The sequence below is a fragment of the Dunckerocampus dactyliophorus genome, chromosome 1 (assembly GCF_027744805.1).
Source record: "Dunckerocampus dactyliophorus isolate RoL2022-P2 chromosome 1, RoL_Ddac_1.1, whole genome shotgun sequence".
Classification (NCBI taxonomy): domain Eukaryota; kingdom Metazoa; phylum Chordata; class Actinopteri; order Syngnathiformes; family Syngnathidae; genus Dunckerocampus; species Dunckerocampus dactyliophorus.
In genome coordinates, this window is record NC_072819.1 from 50,543,123 (window position 1) to 50,566,952 (window position 23,830).

The following is a 23,830-nucleotide window of genomic DNA, read 5'->3' on the forward strand; positions in this document are numbered from 1 at the left end:
CAGGCCAGAGCAAGATTTCAGCTCATTTACCGCTGATCTTTTTCAGCCTGCAGCAGTAATGAGGGAAGCGTCGCTCTCCGCCAGCTTTGTTTCCGAGAGGCTAAATGGTGTTTTTATCTTTTGTTGGGATTCCACTCTACCAGCGCCACCCTGCTTTATGGAGCGGAGAATTCGGAGCCGTTTTCATTATAAGCGCTGGTAATTGTCGTTCTTTTGCGTGTCTGTGTTTGAATTTCAGGCAGTTTGGAGCCTCGGAGCCTTCTCCAGGGATTAATCCTGAGAAATCCAATCAGGCTGTTTTCATTTCCACAGACAGCCATTTTCCTTTTATGAGCTCAGACCGAGAGCCAGATACTCGGTTAGAGGCTCGCTGTACTTCTAACTGTGCCGCTGCGACGCCCCGCCTTCTCTGCTTAATGAAGCAACCACACCACCTTAAAGCGTGTAATGAAGCCTCCATCGTTGGTGAAGTTCTGCAGTAACCAGAATCACTGGATCGCCTTCCTTCGCTGCATCTGGAATCACACGCAGCGCTCATCTCGTGGCCGTGTTTGTCACGTTTATCCACAGGAGCATTTGTGAGACTTTTAACACAGCATATATTATACGTCCTAGCCTATTATTAGTATCAACGTTGGTCTTTGCTCTTGGACTAGACCACTCCAAAGTCTTCAGCCATTCAGAGGTGGACTTGCTGGTGTGTTTTGGATCATTGTCCTGCTGCAGAACCCAAGTTGATTTCAGCTTGAGGTCACCAACAGATGGCCGGACATTCTCCTTCAGCAGAATTCATGCTTCCATTTATCACAGCAAGTCTTCCAGGTCCTGAAGACCATCACACTACCACCAGCATGTTTTACTGTTGCTATGATGCTTTTTTCTGAAATGCCAGATGTAATGGGACACACACCTTCCAAAAAAGTTCAACTTTTATCTCATCAGACCACAGAGTATTTTCCCAAAGGCCTTAATGTTGTTTTTGTTCAGCAGTGGTTTTGGTCTTGGAACTCTGCCATGCAGGCCGTTTTTGCCCAGTGTCTTTCTTATGGTGGAGTCATGAACACTGACCTTAACTGAGGCAAGTGAGGCCTGCAGTTCTTTGGACGTTGTTGTGGGGTCTTTTGTGACCTCTCAGATGTGTTGTCGCTGCCCTCTCGGGGTCATTTTGGTTGGCCGGCCACTCCTGGGAAGGTTCACCACTGTTCCATGTTTTGGCCATTTGTGGATAATGGCTCTCACTGTGGTTTACTGGAGCCCCAAAGCTTTAGAAATGGCTTTATAACCTTTTCCACACTCATAGAGCTCAGTTAATCTTGGTTATGTTTTAACAGGGGAGGGCAATCACTTTTTCACACAGGGCCATGTAGGTTTGGATTTATTTTCTCCCTTAATAATAAAAAGTTTCATTTAAAAAGTGCATTTTGTGTTGAGCTGTGTTGTCATTGACTAATATTTACATTTGTTTGATGATCTGATCTGAAACATTTAAGTGTGACAAACAAAATCAGAAATCAGGAAGGGGGCAAACACTTGTTTTTTTTTCTTTCATGTTTCAGCTCTGTGCTACGAAAGTAACATTATTTTTCCCCATAATATGATGAGTTTATTCTCATAAAATTGCGGCTTTTTTCTTGTTAGAATAAGACATTTTTCTTGTAATAAGTTGACTTTATTGTCAAATTACAGCTGCTTTTTTCCCTTCTGTTGTTTTTTTAATGGATTTAACTATTTCAACTTTCTTCTTGTAATTCTGACTAAATTGCCAAAATATTTTGACGTTATTCTTGTAATATTCTAACTTTTTTCCCCCCAACCTAATTTTCCAAAAATAGCAACCTTATTTTGTTTGCTGTTTCTCATACGGTAATGACTTTAAAAAAAAAACACACACACACATAATTTTAATATTTCAAATCTACGGCATGCTACTAAAATGACTTGTAGTATTGTGAGTATTTTTCCTCATAATATTACAAGTTCATTCTGGTAAAATTACTGCTGTTCTTTGTTTAAATTGTCCAACATTTTTTTGTATATTTTCTTCTCGTAATTCTGACTTTATTCCCGTACAATTTTTGCGTTAACTTTTTCCGCAACCTAATTTTCTACTAACTATGACATTATTTGTTGTTGTTTGTTTTTCCTAATATTTCAACTTTTTAAAAAAGAACCTCTTTCATGAGTACAGTAGTACCTCGCATAACATAAACCTGCTTTTACATAAATTCCACTGAACATAAAGAATTTATGTCAAGTTTTTGCTTCGTATTACAGAAGAAATTCCATATAACATAAAGCGTCAAGTCAGTGCAAGTCTTTTTTTTTTTTCAATCAACTTTATTAATGTTTCAAGTCGGTGCAAGTTCAGACTAACACTTGGTGACGCCTTCTGACGAATCACGCTCTCATTGGCTGATTATCGGGGCACCGCCTACGCTCTCATCTCGTTGGCTGATTTTCGGGGCACCGCCTACGCTCTCATCTCATTGGCTGATTATCGGGGCACCGCCTGCGCTCTCATATCATTGGCTGATTTTCGGGGCACCGCCTACGCTCTCATCTCATTGGCTGATTATCGGGGCACCGCCTATGCTCTCATCTCATTGGCTGAGTTATACAGCACGTATGTGAGTTTGTGTGAGAGACAGGCTTGTCCCTTCAAACTCCTTCCTCTTCGTAGTCGCCCTGAAACTAACTTAAACAATTAAATTGAGATATAAATAAAAATTTTGCACACAGCATTATCGTGTAGTGCGTGTGCGTTTGTCTGTGAGACCAGCTGACTCGTAGACTCTTTGATTTAGCGTTTCGACTCAGGCTAGTCCTCCTCCTCCTTCCTGCCTCCACTTGCGCTCCTGATCAATTGTTTTTGTTTTTCAGTTTTATTCATTTACAGTAATCTTATTTATTAGCTTATTTTATATTGGAATGTTACTCTACTATGTTTATGCTAACGTTTTCTTATATTTTCCCACCATATTTGGTGGACTTGGAATATTTTGAAGGGCCAAAGGGGTGAGTTTGGGAAGATCTTGGAACGGATTAGGCTATTTACATGTATTTTACGCTTCGTATAACATAAAAACCCTATAACATAAAGGTTCTCTGAACGGATTATTTATGTTGTAGGGGCGTCTACTGTACTTCATCTGTAAGATTCCAAAATGACTTTATTTTTCCTCATAATGTTACGATTCTGTCTCATTAAATGACGACTTTATTAGAATATTTTTGACAGATTTTTCCATTTTTGCTGGGTTTTTTTACAATATAGTTTTCTTGTTAAAGTATATTTTTAGAATGTGCCGTAGGCCAATAAAAAAAACCCAAAAAACAAATAGCTACAGGCCACAAATGCCCTCCGGCCGCACTTTGGACACCCCTGCCGTAAGAGGAAGTAGTGGCTGTGTGATAAAGACAAATAATCTCAACACACTAAGTACTTCCAATCCTCTTCTCTGTGCTCATTTTCAGTCCACGCTGCTGTCAAGAACAAAGAAAGTCATGGATAAGGGGGTGGGGGTGGTGGGGTAACTAAGGAAGCCGAAGTGTTCTAAATATAGCTGGAGCATTGGTGCCGTTACCAAAAACAAGCAACCTGACTTCACGCGCCAGTCCTGTGGAATTATGCAAACCGTGTCTTTGATCACTAACGGGAAAGGCGGATAGCAGCTTATTATCAGAACGTCAAAGAAGAGCATGTCTTTATTTTAATGAAGCGCACGATTATACAAAGGATAGACTTTTCATATCAATACAACTTAACAAATCAAAGCAAATGATATGCAGTGAACGCTGAGAAAAATAGGCTCGGTTGTTGATGATATCCGCCACTGGTTTTTATGGACAGAACACAGGTAGGTCACTTTTGGTTAGATCACATTCAATTTATTTATTGTAGATCCGGGTTGGGAATGAGGTCCTGCCCCAGGTGGAGGAGTTCAAGTATCTCGGGGTCTTGTTCACGATTGACGGAAGGTTGGAGCGTGAGGTCGACAGGCAGATCAGCGCAGCGTCTGCGGTAATGCGCTCGGTCGCTGTACCGGACCGTCGTGGTGAAGAGAGAGCTGAGCCGGAAGGCAAAGCTCTCACTTTACCAGTTGATCTGTGTTCCCACCCTCACCTGTGGTCATGATCTTTGTATCGTGACCAAAAGAAGGAGATGGCGGATACGAGCAGCTGAAATGAGTTTGCTCCGTAGTGTGGCTGGACTCACCCTAAGAGATAGGGTGAGGAGCTCGCTCATCCTGGAGGGGCTCAGAGCATCTCGGGCATCTCGTCCGGATGCCTCCCTGATGACGTGTTCCGGGCATGCCCAGCCGGGAGAAGGCTCACAGCTGGCCTGGGAACGCCTCGGTGTCCTCCTGGTGGAACTGGAAGAGATGGCCGGGGACCAGGAAGTCTGGACTTCTCTACTGAGACTGCTGCCCCCTGCGACCCTGATAAGCGAGGGAAAATGCATGGATGGATGGCTGGACTGGTTTGAAGAAGTCCAGCGTAGCTTGTGAAAAACAGGGCACTCTGTACACCGTGAATCCAGAGGTGTTTAATCATGTTAACAATTAAGTTATTGAAAGGACAAAATTGCGGGTAAAATCTGCCGAAATTAGTTTTCCCCGTAGGATGGCTGGGCTTTGCCTTAGAGATAAGGTGAGAAGCACCGGCATCCCAGAGAAACTCTGAGTAGAACCGCTGTTCCTCCGCATCGGGAAGAGCCAGATGAGGTGGCTCGGGCATCTGGTCAGGATGCCTCTCGGGCGCATCCCTGGGGGGGTGTTCAGGACACGTGCGATCGGTAGGAGGCCTCGGGAATACCCAGGACTCGTTGGAGAGACTGTCTATGTACTAAGCAGTGTCCATTATTTTCCAGATGTACGTATATGTACGTATGCCAGATGCACGTCAGACTGTCCTGTATCAACCATGTGACAAACGTCAGAGTGACGATGGATGATGGACTGACGTCAGTCTTTTTTTTTTAATGCCATGTAATCTACCCACATTACGTTCAAGATACAACAACAACAAGGAACTTTCCCAATGCTAATGTGTGACTTATTATGTCTTATTATCACTTTTTATGTCTACTATATTAGGTAACACAAGTGTAAAGGTGACTATAGGGGTGTTACAGGGGACTGTGTATAAATTAGGAGTGACGGGTATTCGGTTCATGGACAAAGAAGTGGTAATACAACCAAACTTAACGACGCAAATGTCCGACAATAATTTGCTTACTCTTTAAAAAGTAACAGTATGTTGTAGGGAGTGTCACGAGACAACACGAGATTGGGTGTACGAGACGAAATTTCGACTTTAACTTTAATTTACTACGTTACACTCGTCTGCATTCTGTGTGTCTGCTAGCGGCCCCGCCTCTTGGGCTCACTCCGTTCATGCCGTGGTTCTGTGGAACAAAGGTGCTGAAGCCAGTGCACAGAGTGGACCCTCTCCCTACCTGACGAGGAAAATATATTGAAGCCGGTAAAACGATGGAGTTCATTTTCATTGATTGTGTGATTATTTGATTTATATATTATCGTCGCCCACAAGACTCCCCACCCCCCACCCCCTCGAACGAGAAGTCATGTTTTAATCTGGCGAGGTCACCTTTAATATGATGCAGTGATAACCACAGTTATACATGTTAAATTACTTTAACAACTACTACGTTGCATGTGTATTATATTGTGTCATTTCAGCAGAAACAATTATGGGATACCTGGTGGGATACATTTCCAGTTTCCTTCATGTCGGCCCTCTTTCTACACATCAGTCCTCAGGTCATGTTAACTCCAGGCCGCAGGAGTCGATTATCCTTCATCTTGCTCATCAACTCCACATGCTCTCCTTTTATTGGAGCTTGTGCCGATGGGAGCTCTACCTGATAGATGGCCCAGGCTTGCTCTCTAAAAGGCTCCCACCTTGCCCACCAAGCTTTACTGTATGGACAATATGTTTGAGATGAAACCTGCTTCTTCTTTTTGTTTAACCGTTAAGGAGCATGGCCTTTTCCCCCACCAACATCCATTTCAACCACAGGTGTTAATAACTGAGGACTCTCGGTTTTTGTAGGATTCGGTTTTCAATGAAAATCTTTTAGTGCACTGTCTCAGATGGCCAAACTGTGCGCCTAACAAACGTAGTCCGTGGCATCGAGTTCCCAAACAAAGCATCCACACGTGGGTAATTCAGTCCCTGTGAAGAATTGATAGTGTTTTGGTTTTAGAGTTGGGACACTACAGACAGATTCCAGGGAGAGAATATTTTGATCATCTGCATGACAGTGCTGTGAAAAAGTGTTTGCACCCTTGCTGATTTATTTTTTTGCATGTTTGTCCCACTTAAATGTTTCAGATCATCAAATAAATGTAAATATTAGTCAATGACAACACAACTCAACATAAAATGCACTTTTTAAATGAAACTTTTTATTATTAAGGGAGAAAAAAAATCCAAATCCATGTCCCTGTGTGAAAAAGTGATTGCCCCCTAAACCTAATAACTGGTTGGGCCCCCCTTAGCAGCAACAACTGCAATCAGGGGTTTGTGATAACTAGCAATGAGTCTCTTACAGATGGCCAGACATTCTCCTTCAGGAATTTTTGGTAGACAGCAGAATTCATGGTTCCATTTATCACAGCAAGTCTTCCAGGTCCTGAAGCAGCAAAACAGCCCCAGACCATCACACTACCACCATCATATTTTACTGTTGCTGTGATGTTCTTTTTCTACTTTTATGCCAGATGTAATGGGACACACACCTTCCAAAAAGTTCAACTTTTGTCTCGTCAGACCACAAAGTATTTTCCCAAAGGTCTTGTGGATCATCAAGATGTTTTCTGGCAAAATTGAGACGAGTCTTAATGTTGTTTTTGTTCAGCAGTGGTTTTGGTCTTGGAACTCTGCCATGCAGGCCGTTTTTGCCCAGTGTCTTTCTTATGGTGGAGTCATGAACACTGACCTTAACTGAGGCAAGTGAGGCCTGCAGTTCTTTGGATGTTGTTGTGGGGTCTTTTGTGACCTCTCGGAAGAGTCGTCGCTGCGCTCTTGGGGTCATTTTGGTTGGCCGGCCACTCCTGGGAAGTTTCACCACCGTTCCATATGGAAATTGAAATCTCCACTTTTAAAAAGTTCCCTTACGAGCTAGAATGAAACGGCGTCCGCATGGCTCGTCTGTCCCCTTCGTCCTCCTTCCTCCACTTATTTGTGTGCTTGCTAGTCTTCAATGAAGTTAAAGAGATGTTCAATGTTCATTTGTCAGTTATATGTATTTTGCTTTGTTTTCTGTCATATGTATTTTACTTTTCATACTTTTGGGTGTCTGGGATGGATTCATTAGATTTATATTATGTCCTATGGGAATCATTGATTGACCTTTTGGAACGGATTAATAACAAAAAATAAGGTTCCCACTTGTAAGAGTTGATGGTCTATATTAGGATTGTTCGGCCGAGGCAAAGAAAGGTCTGGTTTGTTTATTTTTATAGCTGTGCCATCTTGACTAACTGGTAGGAACCGTGTGAGGCTTTTCTCAAGAATGTTAGTGAGCCTCATTTTGCTGAATCAAGTCTCCACTGTGTGTGTGTGTGTGTGTGTGTGTGTGTGTGTGTGTGTGTGTGTAAAACACTGTGTCCTCTCTTTGCTGTTCCCGGGCATCTTCATCACCATCGTCCTCATCGTTCAATTTAGTCCAATTTAACCCTGTGAAGTGAGACGTTCATCCCCCATTCTCATTTTCAAGCATGAGATTTGATCCCTGGCTCCATCAACCAAGTGGAAACATGAGTTTGGCATCTTTGAATCCATAGCGCGATTGACTACATAGTAGGGCTGCCAAAAATAGCGCGTAAACGAGGGTAACTAATTTATTTTGTTCATTATAGTCGAAGTCAAAAAAGTAAGAAACCAGGAAGGAATGTAGCTACTGTGAACATCTAATTGTGTCTTGTCCTGTCTGTTCATAACATCCAGCAAATGGGCATATTTCACACAGAGTGGCAAATGATGATTAATCATGATTAATTCATTTAAAAGCGGTGATTAATTTGATTCCAATTTGACAGCCCTACCAAATAGGCGTCAATGCATTAGAATGCTGAGGGTGGTGATCCGTCTTAAGTCCAGACAAACGGGTGCCACGACTGAGTTTTAACGATGCAGCGCTCGAATCTCAAACCCATTCGGAGCAGCGAGTGAGCGAGCGAGGGAGAAGTTGAGATGTGATTCATTATTCCGCTGCGGGTGACTTCACTCTTTTCTCTTCATTATGTTCGCTCCATTCTCTTCTCTTATCCACCTCGTTTCTTCATCTATCATTTTCTCGCCTAACGCCCACCGCTCCTTAACAGTTTTTCATCTTTGTTTGCCTTTTTTTCAGTCATTTGCAAATCCTCTCTTTATTTTATCATCCGCATTGTCAATTTGTCTCCTAAATGACAGAGAATGACTCAGGCTTCATGGGGTATTTAGTGTGTGCGTGTGCGTGTGCATGTGTGTGTGTGTCAGAGCAGTACAGTTCCTAACTAATAGTTCCTCTCTCCCTGACACACTAATGACTAGTTTGTGCTTCCATCTCTCTCTTTCTCTCTCTCTCTTTCTCTCTCTCTCTCTCTCTCTCTCTCTCTCACTCCAGCCCTTGCTCTTGGAAATAATAAGCTTGCTCTGCCCCCCCTCCCCACAAAGATTACATCTATTATCATAAATTCTGTCTCGTCCCTGTTTGCTTCCTTTTTGTCATCACCAGCATCCTTTTTCTTATGCTGCCTATCCATCTGTTTATTTCACCCTCCCTGGGAGAGAAGCGGCCACCCCCCGCGTGCACGTTAATGATTAAGCCGCCATGGAGGTTCTGATTCCGGGCTGATCTCTGCAGGCGCATGTCATTCTTGACATCACGGCTGCACCCAAAATACAAAAATAGCTCCCGTTCCATAATCTAAAAGGTAACGCTCCTCTTTTGATGTCACACTTGATGCACATATGCTGCTGAAAATCACAGCAAAGGTATTTGAAGGAAACTCAACATGTACAGTATCTGTATGCTTTCCTAATAATAACCCATAAAAAGCATTGGGGACTGATCATAACATTTCTTCAAGGTTGGCAGGTCTCTTAAGTGTCTTTATTCCTGCTTAAATGATGCCAGCAACTCATACAGATAAATACTGTAAATATTAGATAGATAGATAGATAGATAGATAGATAGATAGATAGATACTTTATTAATCTCCATACCAAAAGTGAATGGCAAAAAACTGCGAGCACCGTAAATTCCAGTGTATAAGCCGTTACTTTTTTCTTAAACTTTGAATCCGGCGGCTTATACAGCGGTGCGGCTAATATATGGCAAAATTTTAATCTCGTGACATCTCCTTTATTTCAAAACTACTCCTAATTGTTTCAAGACTGTGATGCTTGCGAGTAAGTGAGGAAACGGTAGCTCTTTCTTTGGCAGGAGCCAGTCACCAGCAGTGCACTCACAACGAGCTTGTCGACCCTTTGGAAATTGCAGGAGGTCATTTTATCTACACAGTGTCTCAGTCTGATTCACGGTGTCATCTTACAAACCACACTAAAGTCATCACACAGCAACTTAACACTCAAATGGGATACCTAATATACAAACGTACCAATACGAGTTCTAAATGGAGGGAAAAAAAACGTTTTAAAGTTTTCCTATGATGTATTGCGCTTGAGCAACACATTCATTGGGGCGCTGCAATGACTCAACCTCCCTCTGGGCTCTGGGCTCCTCTGACTCCTTCTGGTGGACAGAGGCAACATTCCAGCGCCATCCACCATTTTCTATGCTGCTTGTCCTCCAATGAAATGCTTGGCCCAAATGAATGTGCATTGTGTTGTGCGTCCTTGTGGTGTACTAGAGCGATCTACAGTATTGGTGTTGTGTTGTATGTGTCTGTTATTGTATTTACCGCTGCTACCAGTAGAGGGTGTTTTACACTCATGTGAGAGCTGAAGACGTGCGCAGCTCCACCTCATGAGTCACTTCATAATTCCTTGGGTCCAACCTAGCAGGTTGATCAGTAACATTCAAACGCAATTTGAACTTTGAGAGTGTTTAAAATGTGAGAAAACGTTAATGCCTGTCTGAGAAAAGTGTATAAAGTCTATGGTGAGGGGTTTTACAGCCTTAAAGCATATATAAAAAAGAAATAAATAAATTTGGCTACTTCGCGGATTTCGCTTATTGCTGGCCGTTTTGGGAACCTGTCCCCCGCGATAAACGAGGGAACACTATAGTCATTATTACCCACTGAGGGTGAATGACATGTTGTCTGCTGGGGGGGGGGTTCTACTAAAAATCTGCAAATTTGCAGGGCTGTGAACGCTGTATTTGCACGTGCGGAGGTCCACTGTAATTCCATGACGTTTCAACGGCTTGTCTCCTGGTGTCTCTTTCAGACGACGTGGCTTACGCGGTGCGTTGGTTTTTCACACGACTACGCGGCGCAGAAACGACAACTCAAGTAGCCAGCATTGACCGCTTCGGTGTTGTGAGGAAAGAGCATCGCAATTCCTCCAGCGACCTTTCCATAGAGCGTGACGACGCAAACTCCTACACATTGAACGTCCACAGCGCTCATGATAGGTGAGTGCGTGTACCCTGGCTTATACATGTTTTGATGCTGCGTTGTTGTTGGAACAATCCCAGTATGTTTTGCCTTCCAGTGACAGCGGGGAGTATCACTGTGTCGCCACTCCCTGGTATCTGTCCGCCTCCACAGGAGCCTGGACTCAAGCTGGGGAGCTGACGTCATCGCGAGTCTTCCTGACAGTCCGATTCGCTGGTGAGGAGTGTGCTTCATGTTCCATCACGTTTCTGTGTTATGTGACATTGTTGTTGCTCTGACAAATTCTTGCTCCGTTTCCAGTGTGGGAGTCCCTCAAGTTGCCTCTCTTGTATGGTGTTTCTGCATCAATAGGTAAAGTGACCTTCATCCACCCTCATTAGCGTGTCTGCTTATTTAGGACACCTGAATGACAGCTGCTATTGTCATTGCACTGTGGATTTAATCAAGGCAAGAATAAGACGGTCGGGTTTAATATAGCCCGCAACAATCAATAAAATATGCTTTCATGTGTAGTCTCAGTGGCGGATAGCAGGGTGTGTGGTCATAACACACATCACCCAATATTAGGATCCTGTCCCAATACTTTTGTCGATATATTGTAAATGGACAGCATTGCTTGTCTTGCATCAGAGCCGGAGTCGTGATGTTCTATAAATTAAAGAGTAGAATCTCCTCTGCAGTGTGATGTTGCTGTGCAGTCTGTTCAAAGTAGCAACACTGCTAAAGGAACAGCGTGATAGTATTTTTAGCCAGAAAACACACTTCCTGAAAGGACCCTTGCAGTGGAAGGAACCACACAAAAGGGCAGAAATAAGCAATCATTTTAGAACCCAGGTGAGCAAACTGCAGTCCACGGGCCACGAGCAGCCTGCCGGGCTCACACGACTTGACTTGCAACGCAACTATGATAAACTTAAGTCGCACGGGAACGAGACATAGACAATCTGAGACGTACCCACTCCCCCTGCACCAAGTGGGTATACAGTGGTGTGAAAATGTGTTTGCTCCCTTCCTGACGTCTTCTTTTTTGCATGTTTGTCACACTTGAATGTTTCAGATCATCAAACAAATGTAAATATTAGTCAATGACAACACAACTCAACAAAAAATGCAGTTTTTAAATGAAACTTGTTGTTATTAATGGAGAAAGAAGTCCAAAGCTACATTGCGCTGTGTGGAAAAAGTAAGACATTAGACATACCTGTGGTTTATCACACCTAGGCCCGATTACTGTCACACCTGTTCTCAATCAAAAATGCACTTAAATAGGACCTGCCTGACAAAGTAGACAAAAAGATCCTCAAAATCTAGAATTCATGCCAAGATCAAAAAACATTTAGGAACAAATGAGAAAGAAAGTAATTGAGATCCATCAGTGTGGAAAAGGTTATGAAGCCATTTTGAAAGCTTTGGGACTCCAGTAAACCACAGTGAGAGCCATTGTCCACAAATGGCCAAAACATGGAACAGTGGGGAACCTTCCCAGGGGGGGCCGGCCAACCATAATGACCCCAAGAGCGCAGCCACGACTTATCCGAGAGGTCACAAAAGACCCCACAGCAACATCCAAAGAACTGCAGGCCTCACTTGCCTCAGTTAAGGTCAGTGTTCATGACTCCACCATAAGAAAGACACTGGGCAAAAACGGCCTGCAGAGTTCCAAGACCAAAACCACTGAACAAAAACAACATTAAGGCTCGTCTCATCTTGATGATCCCCAAGAACTTTGGGAAAATACTCTGTGGTCTGATGAAACAAAAGTTGAACTTTTTGGAAGGTGTGTGTCCCATTACATCTGGCATAAAAGTAACGCCGCATTTCAGAAAAAGAGCATCATAGCAACAGTAAAATATGGTGGTGGTAGTGTGATGGTCTTCAGGACCTGGAAGACTTGTTGTGATAAATGGAAGCATGAATTGTGCTGAAGGAGAATGTCCGGCCATCTGTTGGTGACCTCAAGCTGAAAGCAACTTGGGTTCTGCAGCAGGACAATGATCCAAAACACACCAGCAAGTCCACCTCTGAATGGATGAAGACTTTGGAGTGGTCTAGTCCAAGTCCTGACCTGAATCCTATTGAGATGCTGTGGCATGACCTTAAAAAGGAAAAGCATCCAATGTGGCTGAATGACACCAATTCTGCTAAATTCCTCTCCAGCGCTGTAAGAGACTCATTGCAAGTTATCACAAACGCTTGATTGCAGTTGTTGCTGCTAAGGGGGGGCCAACCACTTATTAGCTTTAGGGGGCAATCACTTTTTCACACAGGGACATGTAGCTTTGGATTTTTCTTTCTCCTTTAATAATAAAAAGCCGCTAAGTATGCCGGGTCATCATGCTAATCATAATACATACCTGAGATAGTGCTGCCTTTTAAGGTGGTTGTTTTTGGCGACACCTAGTGGCCGCAATAATTCATTGAGTGAAGCTTGTGACACAGTTAGTCTCATCCTCATGTTAACAATCCTTGTGCTTTCTCCAGGTGTGGGCCTCTTCTCGCTGGTCCTGGGTCTGGTTTGCGCTCAGTGCTGCTGCCGCAACGCTGCACACACTCCGCGCTCGCGCAACAAGTTGATGGACCTGGAGATGGACTGACAAACACTTTCCCCTGCACCCTCACACTGCAGTGCTCCCAGGAAACACAATGCGCACAACAGACACACTCCCGTCGACGACTTCTGGGACAGCCAGTTGTTTCCAAGCGGAAGACGTTGGGAGTAAATCGGATGAAGCGATGTGCCGGGTGCTCGGAACCATTCCAGCTCTGCAGTGGAGGAGCAGGGGTATTCTTTCCACTGGGAACTAGACTTCAGTTTTCAGTTTTTCTTTTACAGACAAAGGAGATATCACTGCCACGTGGAAGGACCGCTTACCTACCAAACACTAACAAACCAAGGGCTCAGGCTGCCCCCACCCCCCCATCTAGAAGCCCCCAAAATGTGCAGCTGGTCTTTTGAGGGTTCAGTTTAGTCAGCCTGAGCCTTGGTCATTCGGCGCCTCACAAAAGGGCCGCAGAGGGTTGGTGTCCTCCAGCCCCCGCGTGTGAGATATTGCACTACCGAGTGTTCCGACCCTAACAGATGGACGATAACTACCTTCTATTCTCACTTCTAGTCTTTTTCAAATTAAGAGATTTTAACGTCAGAGACATTTTTATGCTTCACGAGGCGACAGACACGCAGTCAGTGTGTTTTTGCGTGTGTACGATGTCGCACACAGAAATATATTTTGTGTGTGTGTGTGTGTGTGTGTGTGTTACGTGCACAGTGTGAGTGTGCATGGTGTGTTTTATAGCACTGAGTGAGCAGCAGGAGCTGTTTTCAGGGTTACATCAAACGCTCCCAAATGGTGCTGTCGCTCCACTAATGTAAGCTTGTCATGTGGTGAACCCCCCCACCCCCTCCACAAATGAAATGTTCCTTTTATTTAGCCCCTGGTTGAGATCATTTCACTTAATGGCTTTCCTCCTTGCGCCTTGCGAGAGAAACAAGGCAAGTTTACCCCGCCCTCAAGTGAAAATCCCTGAAATACGCCGTGCTAGCTGGCGTTTGTTGAGTGTGTTGCACAGAAACGAACGTGCGGTTGGATCATGTCAGCGGTCTGCGTGAATGCACAGCAAAATACGTTTGTTCCAAGCTGCAAGGTGTGTGTGTGTGTGTGTGTGTGTGTGTGTGTGTGTGTGTGTGTGTGTGTGTGTGTGTGTGTGTGTGTGTGTGTGTGTGTGTGTGAGAGAGACTTTTATAGGGCTTTCAAATAGTATTTCAATCAAATATAGTCTGAACTTTAGGAGCAATATTGTGCAGCGGTTGTTTTTCACTCTGAGTCCGAGTCCTCAGGGCTTGATTGACAGCGCCTATGAAAGTGCAGCTGCCGTATTCAAATGGAGCACAGGTAGTCCTCGGGTTTCGTACGTACATGCTGTTACCACTGTCCGTTTCATAGGAGATTCACAGATCCTTTCACATGTTTAAAGACGCTATCTTTAGCCTTCAGGATAGCCGCCGCTTTTCGGCAGCATGCAACCAATGCTGATTTCGCCACTTTCACTTTCTTTTACTAGTACCATGGAGATTAAACTTAAATAGTTTGTCCTGACGTGTTACTCCACCAGTCCGCCAATGTACAGTCGCTTCGGATTGCGCAGCGTCACTCTATTGCAGTGTTTCAAAACATTTTAATCAATAAATCATGCTGTTTCATGCCTATTTCATACAGCCTATTATCAGTTTTTTATGCGTACTTAAGCATGGCCTAAATTAAGCATGTTCAAGCATATAAATGTCTTAAATGAACTTAAAAAAAAATACAAGCCATTCAGAAGCCGCATTGGAAGCCATGTTGTGATATGTAGTGTTCTACGTGGGACACGCGTCAGTAATGTTCCGCCATGTTACATTGACGAGACACTAGCCATCGCTGGAAGAACGATCCAGAAACCAGAAGTAAAAGTGAAAAAACAAGAAGAAACTCTCCCCACGCTAACGTGTGAGTCTATGTTTTGTCTTATTTTCTGTTATTATGTTTGCCACATTGTGTAATACGATTGTAAAGCGTTCGAGCATAGACATGTCTAAATGAACTCAAAAATTACAAGCCGCATTGGAAGACATGTTGTGATATGTAGTGTTCTACGTTGGACACTAGGCGTCAGTAATGTTCCGTCATGTTAAATTGACGAGACGCGAGCCACCGCGGGAAGAACGAGCCAGAAACCGGAAGTAAAAATGATACAAGAAGAAGCTCCCCCAACGCTAACGTGTGAGTCTATTTTTTTTTCTTATTTTCTGTTATTATGTCTACTGTATTGTGTAATACAAGTGTAAAGCGTTCAAGCATAGACATGTCTAAATGAACTAAAAAAAAAAATGCAAGCCATTCAGAAGCTGCATTGGATGACATGTTGTGATATGCAGTATTGTACGTTGGACACTAGGCGTCAGTAGTGTTCCGTCATGTTACATTGACCAGACACGAGCCACAGCGGGAAAAACGATCCAGAAACCGGAAGTAAAAGGAACAACAAGAAACTCTCTCGTTTGTGTCTTATTTCCTGCTATTTTGTGTACTATATTTGGTGATATGGGTGCAAAGGTAAGTATTATTTCATGTCTAGAGGGCTCTGTTCGAGTTCTAAAGAAGTAATCCTTCTAGTATCACGGTCGCGATAAACGAGGGACTAACGTATTCATCCGCCTACACACGCACGTACACAATAGTTCTTTTTGTACAACATTAAGAGCGGCAGTGCGTGCGTAACCGCGAGGACCACTTGTATATGCAATGGTTATTCCACACACACAAATATAGGCAATACATCAAATCTTCTGTGCCAAATGCTCAACTTTTAACACAAAATGCCACTAACAGACTTCCCTCTTTTCATGTTCTGTCGTTTTATTGCCACAAGTATGATGAACTGTGTGTGTTTTTTTTAAATAAATAGATTGTAAGATGCTGATCTGAAGTTGCGTGTTTAACACCCCTTTACTCCCAACAAGCAGCTCTAATAAAGCTGAGGATTCTTCGTGACGTCTCCTGATGTGTGTATTTTGCAGACAAGATGGATTAGTGTGGAAATAAGGCCGCCGGTGTTGTTTGGTTGGTTGGTTGGCGGGCGCCGGGGTGCTTGCCCCGGCTGGCCCACATCCGCCCTCTCGCTCTGCTGAAAATGAGTTTTCCCAAAGCATCTGATGCGGTCGTGATGAGAGTTCTCACACGGTGACAAATGTGGGCCGAGATGGTTTTTGTCAGTATGTGCGGTTTAAGCTATCAATCTTCTCTTTTTTTTTTTTTTTTTTAACCAACTTGGAAAAAGTTGGTAAAGAGAATGTTTTATTATTCAACACGAGGCTGCATCTTGTCGCCTCCTCGTCCTGTCTTCCGCCATTTGTCACCGGCTTGTCTTTTCCTCTCCTCCACTCCTGTACATCTTTCATTGCCTCTCCACATTACAACAATTTCTCATCCCTCACTCTTGATTGAAAATGCAGATGAGCCTCAGCTGTTCTCGCAGGCTTTGATTTTAGCGCCTCTTCAGTGCCAATCCCGCTCCGTCTCATTTGCATGTGGAGGAAAGTGGCATCTTTTCTAGCTTGCTCTCTCAGGGTCCGCTTGACCCAGTTTCTCGGTCCTGCTTTGTGTGTTGGCTCCTGTCGCGGATCATTTAGTAATGTGCTCTTGTTACAACTTGGCTGTTGTCTTGCTCAGTTCTCCAGTGCTAATCGTGCTCGCACCCCCTACGCTCCTCCTGAGACGGTGTGTGGTGAGGCGTTGCAGCTTGAGGGATACGGGAAAATATCGGGCAGAGTACAGTGGCAAGCCTGTTCTCCCAGCAGTCCAGTAGAGGTGACATGAATTCCCCCCCCCCCAATTGTTATCAACACTGAATGTTTACAACGCATCCATCTGCCCCGTCGGCACTTTTCTTTGTAATCGCTTTAAATCCTGCACTCTCTCACTTGGAATAAAATGCAGATTATCTTATCAAGCAGAATCAACTCGGATTTTATGTTCTGCACAAACCCAAACTCTTTACTTTGTGTCACTATCAAAGGAGTGTTTTTGAGAATGCACTGCCATGAGCCTCTTTAGGTGGGGTTGGGCATCGAGCATCGACGGGAGCCGGGACTAACATTCCAATTCTCCCGAGATCCTTCATTTGAAAACATTTTGATTCCTACTTTGGATGATCGACCAGCCCACTGACCGTAAAAAATGGCCGCATAACACCAACAAAGAAGAAGCGCTCGAAACTGTGCACAATAAATGAACGGTCGGCGTGCAACATCTGCAAAGGGTGCACCATACACATGATTGAACCTCCGGATTCACGGCGTACATAGTGATGTGTTTTTGACGCCGGACTTCTTCCAACCACTCAGGTTAGTAAAACAATAAATGACGTCCATCTTATGCCAACATCGAAGCAGCAAACAAATTCTGCTTTATACCCGCAAATACGGTGGCCAACGCAAACATCCAGCTTTTTCATAGACAACCAACCTGACGTTAATGATAGCTTTAGCCAGGAAGTCGACCAAGTGTTACTCCATTCGCCGTACTTGTTTGATATTCTGCACGCAGGTTCGCAGGAACTCAGTAACACGGTTAAGTTACACTTTGACTGTTACGCATCATAAGACACTCGCCAACACATAAACAACACAATATGTGGAATTGTTTTTCATGTTTTCAAAAATAAAGATCATTTGTGAACGTGTACTGTTATGTAAGGAGACGTAAACATTTATGTTCAACTTCAATGGTTTGATGTTTACAGTGGTGTGAAAGAGTTTGCCCCTTCCTGATTTCATATTTTTTTTGCATGTTTGTCCCACTTGTTTCAGATCATCAAACAAATGTAAATATTAGTCAATGACAACACAACTCAACACTTGATGCACTTTTTAAATCAAACTTTTTATTATTAAGGGAGAAAAACATCCAAAGTTACATGTCCCTGTGTGAAAAAGAGATGCCCCCCTAAAGCTAATAAGTGGTTGGGCCCCCCTTAGCAGCAACAACTGCAATCAAGTGTTTGTGATAACTTGCAATGAGCCTGTTGGAGTTTAAATGCAGTTTTGCATGTCTCGTCCTCCTGTTTCTTCTTGCATTTTGATGTTCTCCATACAATCTGGTTACAATCCACCTGCGTAACATGCAAAATACCTGTGATTCAGCAGTCACAGTCCAACAAATTCACTATAATTTTTGGTCAAAAATGTTTTTAAATCTGAAAATAGCAGGGCCGGGTGTTAGCTGTGTGTCCAGCCTTCAACCTGGAGAAGTGGATTGCACTTTGTCAGGCCTCTACCCTGAGACTGAGCCAACTTGGGTGTCCCACCTGAAGACTCATCCCCTGGCAGTCTCCCCTCTGTGCTTGTGTGGCTGAGAAAAGCTCCCACTGGTGAAAAACAGCTTTTTCTTAACTATTCCGCCAGTTGATTGCACAAATATATTACATAGATGTTATATTAACCTCTGTTTTTAGTTGTTCATTATTAGTCGTCTAACGGGTGGCTTTCTCTGGTTCCTCAGTGTCTTCACAGCCCAGATGCCCCACCCCCATTCCTCCTCAGTAAACATCCAATCACTGTTAGTGTGCAAACGACCAAGAATGCAGCTGTGGTGTCAGGTTTCAAAACAGAGCGGAGAACCGAGGCCACAGAGGTGAGAGATGAGGGGAGCAGTGAGCTGGCCCTGGAAGATGGGCTGTTTTTTCCACAGGAAACACATCTCGTTCACCGTAAGTCAGTAATCAATTATGAATATGTCACAATACAGCATATACTGAATGTGCCGCTGTTCAATTTGTACATGTTATGTCTTTATGCTTCACTGATAAGCATTGAGATTACGCACTTTGTTTGGCTTCCCTTGAACGCATCCGAGTTGCAGTGAGCGAGGGGAGCGTTCTGGAGCCGAATCTCATCTAATATTTCCAACAGCCGCCACAGTCCCGTTGCAAATGTTGATCCGAAATCGGAGAACGTCAACGGCAAGGCAGCAAGAAGGTTTGGGGGGTGGGGGTGGGGTACATTTTTATGGGCATCTCAATTACATTCGCTGCGGCGCAGAAATCAGGGATCTGCAGTACTTGGAGTCATCAATAACTTGGAAAAAAACTCAACATTAAGCTTGTAAAGGCAAAACGTTGAACACATTTCCTGATTAGTCTTTTGATGCACTGTGTGGTGTGTGCGTTTCTTTTATCCACAAACAATGAAAAGGCAGCACTATTGACACATATCCCGTTTCCGTATCACTCGGCACAGTTAGTTGTATCAACGCCGTCTCGTTGTTGCTTTTACTGCAATCCTGCTCTGGGCCTCCCAAACAAATCTTTGTGGCCAGCAAAGCAAAGCATTTCTATGAAAACACCTGAGTGAGCAGAGTGAGGCCTCCTCACTTTGGAATTCTTGCCTATCGTAGCGCCCACGGTGTTGAACTCTGCACCAAAGTCTTCACAACGTGTCCGCCAACACAGATGTGTGTGTGTGCACCACTTTATTTGGAATGTGTTCCCTTCTTGTGATGATGCCCGCACTTCAGAGTTCAAGACGCGCAAAAAGTGCCAAGATTTGTTAAAAACAGTCAGGCTACGTCCACACGAACACGGATGTTTCCCCCCCTCTGCTTTGGAAAAAAAACCATCTGTCCACATGCAAACACATTCACCGGCTGTCATGCGTATTTTGGCCAATTAGAAGCCCAAAAAATCAATCACAGCTGACTTGCACTGTTCATCAATATGCAGTAATCCCTCATTTATCACTGTTAATTGGTTCCAGACCCCATTTCGAGGTTACAACACTTTTAAATACGTTTAACATTATTAGAGCCCCCTAGACATGAAATAACACCCCTATAGTCACATCTACACTCGTATTACCCAACATAGTAGACATGATAGGAGAAAATAAGCCATTGAAGACATAAATAAGACGGGGGTTCAGAGCTGAGTTTTAGCTTTGCATGGCTTACAGCCACAACGGTAGCCTGTGTTAGGGATTTTTGTGCCTGTTGTGAGATACATTCCTACCACGCCACTGGGGAGATCCCGATCTGATACTGATATTGGATATCGGGCCGGTATCGGCAAAAAAAAATTAATGTCAGATTATATTATTATATCAGCCTGCATCTTCAGTATCCGATATTGGCACGCCAAGCAGTCGATTCCAGACTCCGCCCCAGCACGTCTTCCAGCAGCGACTGGACAGACCCCATTTAGTCACGACAACAGTGTTTGCTGGCGTGCTAACAAAGTAGCAAGGAGCAGGAATGATGCCAGCCGTGTGGCAGTAAAAAGACGTTGCAGCTTAGTGCACAAGCGTTCCCGTGGTGGCACAGAACTGGGGACGCACATGAAGCGGCATCGGATGGGAAACTCCCACGGGACGGCAAAAAGTCATTAGCTATAACCGAAAAGAGCGAGCCACTGTCAGTGGTGAGTAGTGTCGGGTTTAAACACTTTGTTGAGAACCTCGAGCCTCGCTATAGTATTCCTAGCTGCCACTATCCATCCAACTTCCACTGCTTATCTGAGGTCGGGTCGCAGGGGCAGCAGCCTAAGCAGGGAAGCCCAGACTTTTCTCTCCTTGGCCACTTCGTCCAGCTCCTTCCGGCAGATCCGGAGGCGTTCCCAGGCCAGTTGAGAGACATAGTCGCTCCAACGTGTCCTGGGTCTTCCCCTGCCACTAGATTGTGGATAAAACGATACCCCACATGAATAAAGAAGTAAATGGGGAATGTTTCCCATACATACTGTTGCAGACTGTTCTCTGTTTCAGTAATATCATTTGATCAAGCCTTTTCTGACATTCCATACTACAAAATACGTCATAAAAGTATGTATGATTCATGTTGGTATATCGGTATCACACGATATTGAAGGCTGCAAATTCGGTATGGCATTGGAAGTGAAAATGTTGTATCGGGACATCCCTACTCGCCACATTACGCTTCTTCTGCAGCTTCACACTATCACAGTTTTCCAAATATCTTAATTCATAAATCATGTTTCGTGGTTGACAATGGTCTATTATTAGTCCAAAATTTTTTTGTACAACTTCAGGTTAAGTTGACCTCTTCTTTTGTGCAGTTGGAGTTTACAGAAAGATTCATTCTACAATATAATTACCACCAATGGGGGTCCCAAAACCCCCAAAACAAACAAAAATGTTTCTTGCTTATATGCCTGTGTCCCTGTGGAAAATATTGGTTACATTCCAAAACGTAAACATTTTACCTCAGGTTCATTTGTTCTGTTGTAGGAATCCTTTTCTTTTTTTGAACGTTCTTTCTTTGGAATTTGTGTGTTTGGGTATAGATAGTACTTTTGTAATATAACAATGTTCTATCTTACAGTGGAGGCATACTTTAAACGTCTTTGAGTAAACTTTGAGGTTCATTTGAGTATCTCATTGCCGGGTCGAGTGTCCTGGTTTTTCATAATATGGTCACCCGAGTCAACATAGACGGGGCGGTTTTAAACGGGTTCCTTTGTCCATTTCCTTGTCCGGGTTCTCTGAGGTAAGTGTCCATGGGGTTATGGAGTGTATTGGATGCTGGCAGAGGTGTCAAACACACGCTCACCTCCAGCATGACTTGCCCCTACATGGCGCGTCATGCATACGCGTGCACACAAATAACTGGCGGTGTGAATGTGAGTCTCGGTTGCCTCGGTGGCTTGCCGCCAGCTAATGGCTCGCTGAAAGACCGGCCTGTAGCAACTGCTTGGCGCACCGGCTGCAAATACTGTTTACCTCATCTTCCAGATGGTTATTGATACTCCTGAAGCTGAATGTTGCTCCTTGACGATGGCATCTTGTCGTCACGGTGCTTGATTGACATCTCTCTCCTTCTCTTGTCACCAGGAAGAGAGAATGAATCAGTGGAATGTGAGGGGGGGGCATTTGGGTATCTTGGATGGAAAAATTGTCACAGATGAATCCTGCCCCGTTCGGGAAGTCAAAATTAGCATGATCAAAGCTCTCGGGGTTGCAAAAGTGATGCCGGATCGGCCGTTTTGACACGCACATTCACGCTAATCACCAACAGCGCGTATTGACATACTAGCTATAATTCCGCATGAGACTGCAGGGATCTCAGCTAATGCTCCATCAGGAAAGCATTAACATGCAAGAGGATAAGGAACGTCACTTGAACTCTTCTGCAGCTGTCAAGACGCCGGTGTGTTTTCTGCAGCGCTTGACTCCTGCGTGACTTTGCAGAATCATGCAACTGGAACTTCACCAAATGTGTTGCAGGCCTGAACCACTTTCTTGGAATCAAGGGCAGTAATAACGGCAGGAAGCAACCGCCGGGTGTCCAATTTCAGCCCATAAAAGCCAACCTGACCTGCCCGTGCCTTCCATTGCCGTAAAGCCAAACGTCTGTCTGTGGCTGAGAATAGACCGTGTCCGACTGGATATTAATTAGGCGATGAGTCCTCTTATGCATTGTGACCCATTAATAGACATCTAATCCTGAATTTAGTCTTGTGTGTCCCAAATACCACCACAGTAAAACAATCCTAAACCTGCTGTCTGACTCGTTGGCATGAAAAGCCACGACATGAAAGTGAAAATAAATTCCACATTCCACACTTTTAGCCAGAGGTGCATTACAGCTTTCTTCAAAGTTTATTAGAAATGGTTGTTTTTTTTTTGCTAACTTGAGTGGAATTTCTAAGGTCAGTCTGTTCTGGGATGCTTCCTTTTCTCATTTGCTGTAAAAAGACGTTATCAGCTGTTCTTCAAGTGTAATAATGTTGGTCCATTTCCAAAGTTGCCAACCTCAACCACCTCAACCTTTGACTTTGGAAGTTCCACAGTCACAGTGTATTAGAGTAATCCCTCGCCACATCGCGGTTCGAATTTTGCGACTTCACTCTATCGCAGTTTTTCCAAAATATATTCATTAATAAATAGTGTGGTTTTGTGGTTGAATACGGCCTCTTATTAGTCAGAAAATAGGCAATTTGTCTACATTAAGCATTTTTTGCATAAAAATTGCTAAAATTAGCTAAATAAAATTTTGGTAGGAATGGAATATTTTCCACCCTGTATTAGACAGATACATAGCATAACACACTCAGAAGACCTTACACTTGGAACAGATGCACCCTGTTGTTATCTGCGCGCACACACACACACAGTTTCTAGATACAGTACGCCACCATTTATTCTCTGTATGAGAGGGATTAGCTGCCAACGAAGGTTTAGCAAAGTCCAATCACCTTTCAGAGGTGGTGCAATGGGTATCCAGGTGGACTTTCGGCCAGTAAAAGGGCCGGTCCAAACTAATATATAAGACGCATTTAAAGATGCTGTGACTGTCGTGTTCTACAAGTGTCACTTGGTGTCTGTAGTGTTTGGTGAGACACACAAGTACCAGCCTTCATCGCTGGATCAACAAACTTTTATTGCGTGTTTGAATGATCTCACAACAGGCACAATAATCCCTAATAAATTTCTCATAAAAATACGGGCTACTGTCCATGTCATTCTGAACCCCTGACGTCACAGTAATGAGTAGCTGCACCATTCTTGTTAATCACCTCCAGAAATGGGTTTGGGCATGCTTGATGCCAGTGTTTCCAGGAGGCTAGTGGGATGTTGCTGCAGGTGGTGAAGATGGCTGTTCCACTGTCTGGAACTCCATCCATCCATCTATCCATTTTCTATACCGCTTCTCCTCACTCTGGAACTGATGTCCATTTTTGTAAACTTG

The 23,830-nt window shown here is 43.9% G+C and overlaps 1 protein-coding gene across 4 annotated transcripts in view; it reads left to right on the forward strand.

The window, feature by feature from the left end:
* Positions 1 to 19,068, forward strand: part of ptgfrnb (prostaglandin F2 receptor inhibitor b) — a 58,921-nt gene extending 39,853 nt beyond the window's left edge. Inside the window, exons 12-16 of one of the 4 annotated variants that reach the window (XR_008569957.1) lie at positions 10,426 to 10,612; positions 10,693 to 10,811; positions 10,896 to 10,946; positions 13,077 to 18,500; positions 18,632 to 19,053. Coding sequence is in view for 3 of the 4 variants with exons in the window: in XM_054772612.1 (XP_054628587.1) it covers positions 10,426 to 10,612; positions 10,693 to 10,811; positions 10,896 to 10,946; positions 13,077 to 13,189 (470 nt within the window). In the remaining variant the exon portion in view is untranslated. Of the gene's footprint in view, positions 1 to 10,425; positions 10,613 to 10,692; positions 10,812 to 10,895; positions 10,947 to 13,076 lie in introns of all 4 variants that reach the window. The other 3 variants (XM_054772612.1, XM_054772604.1, XM_054772595.1) reach the window with 3 other exon arrangements.
* The last annotated feature ends 4,762 nt before the right edge of the window (positions 19,069 to 23,830 follow it).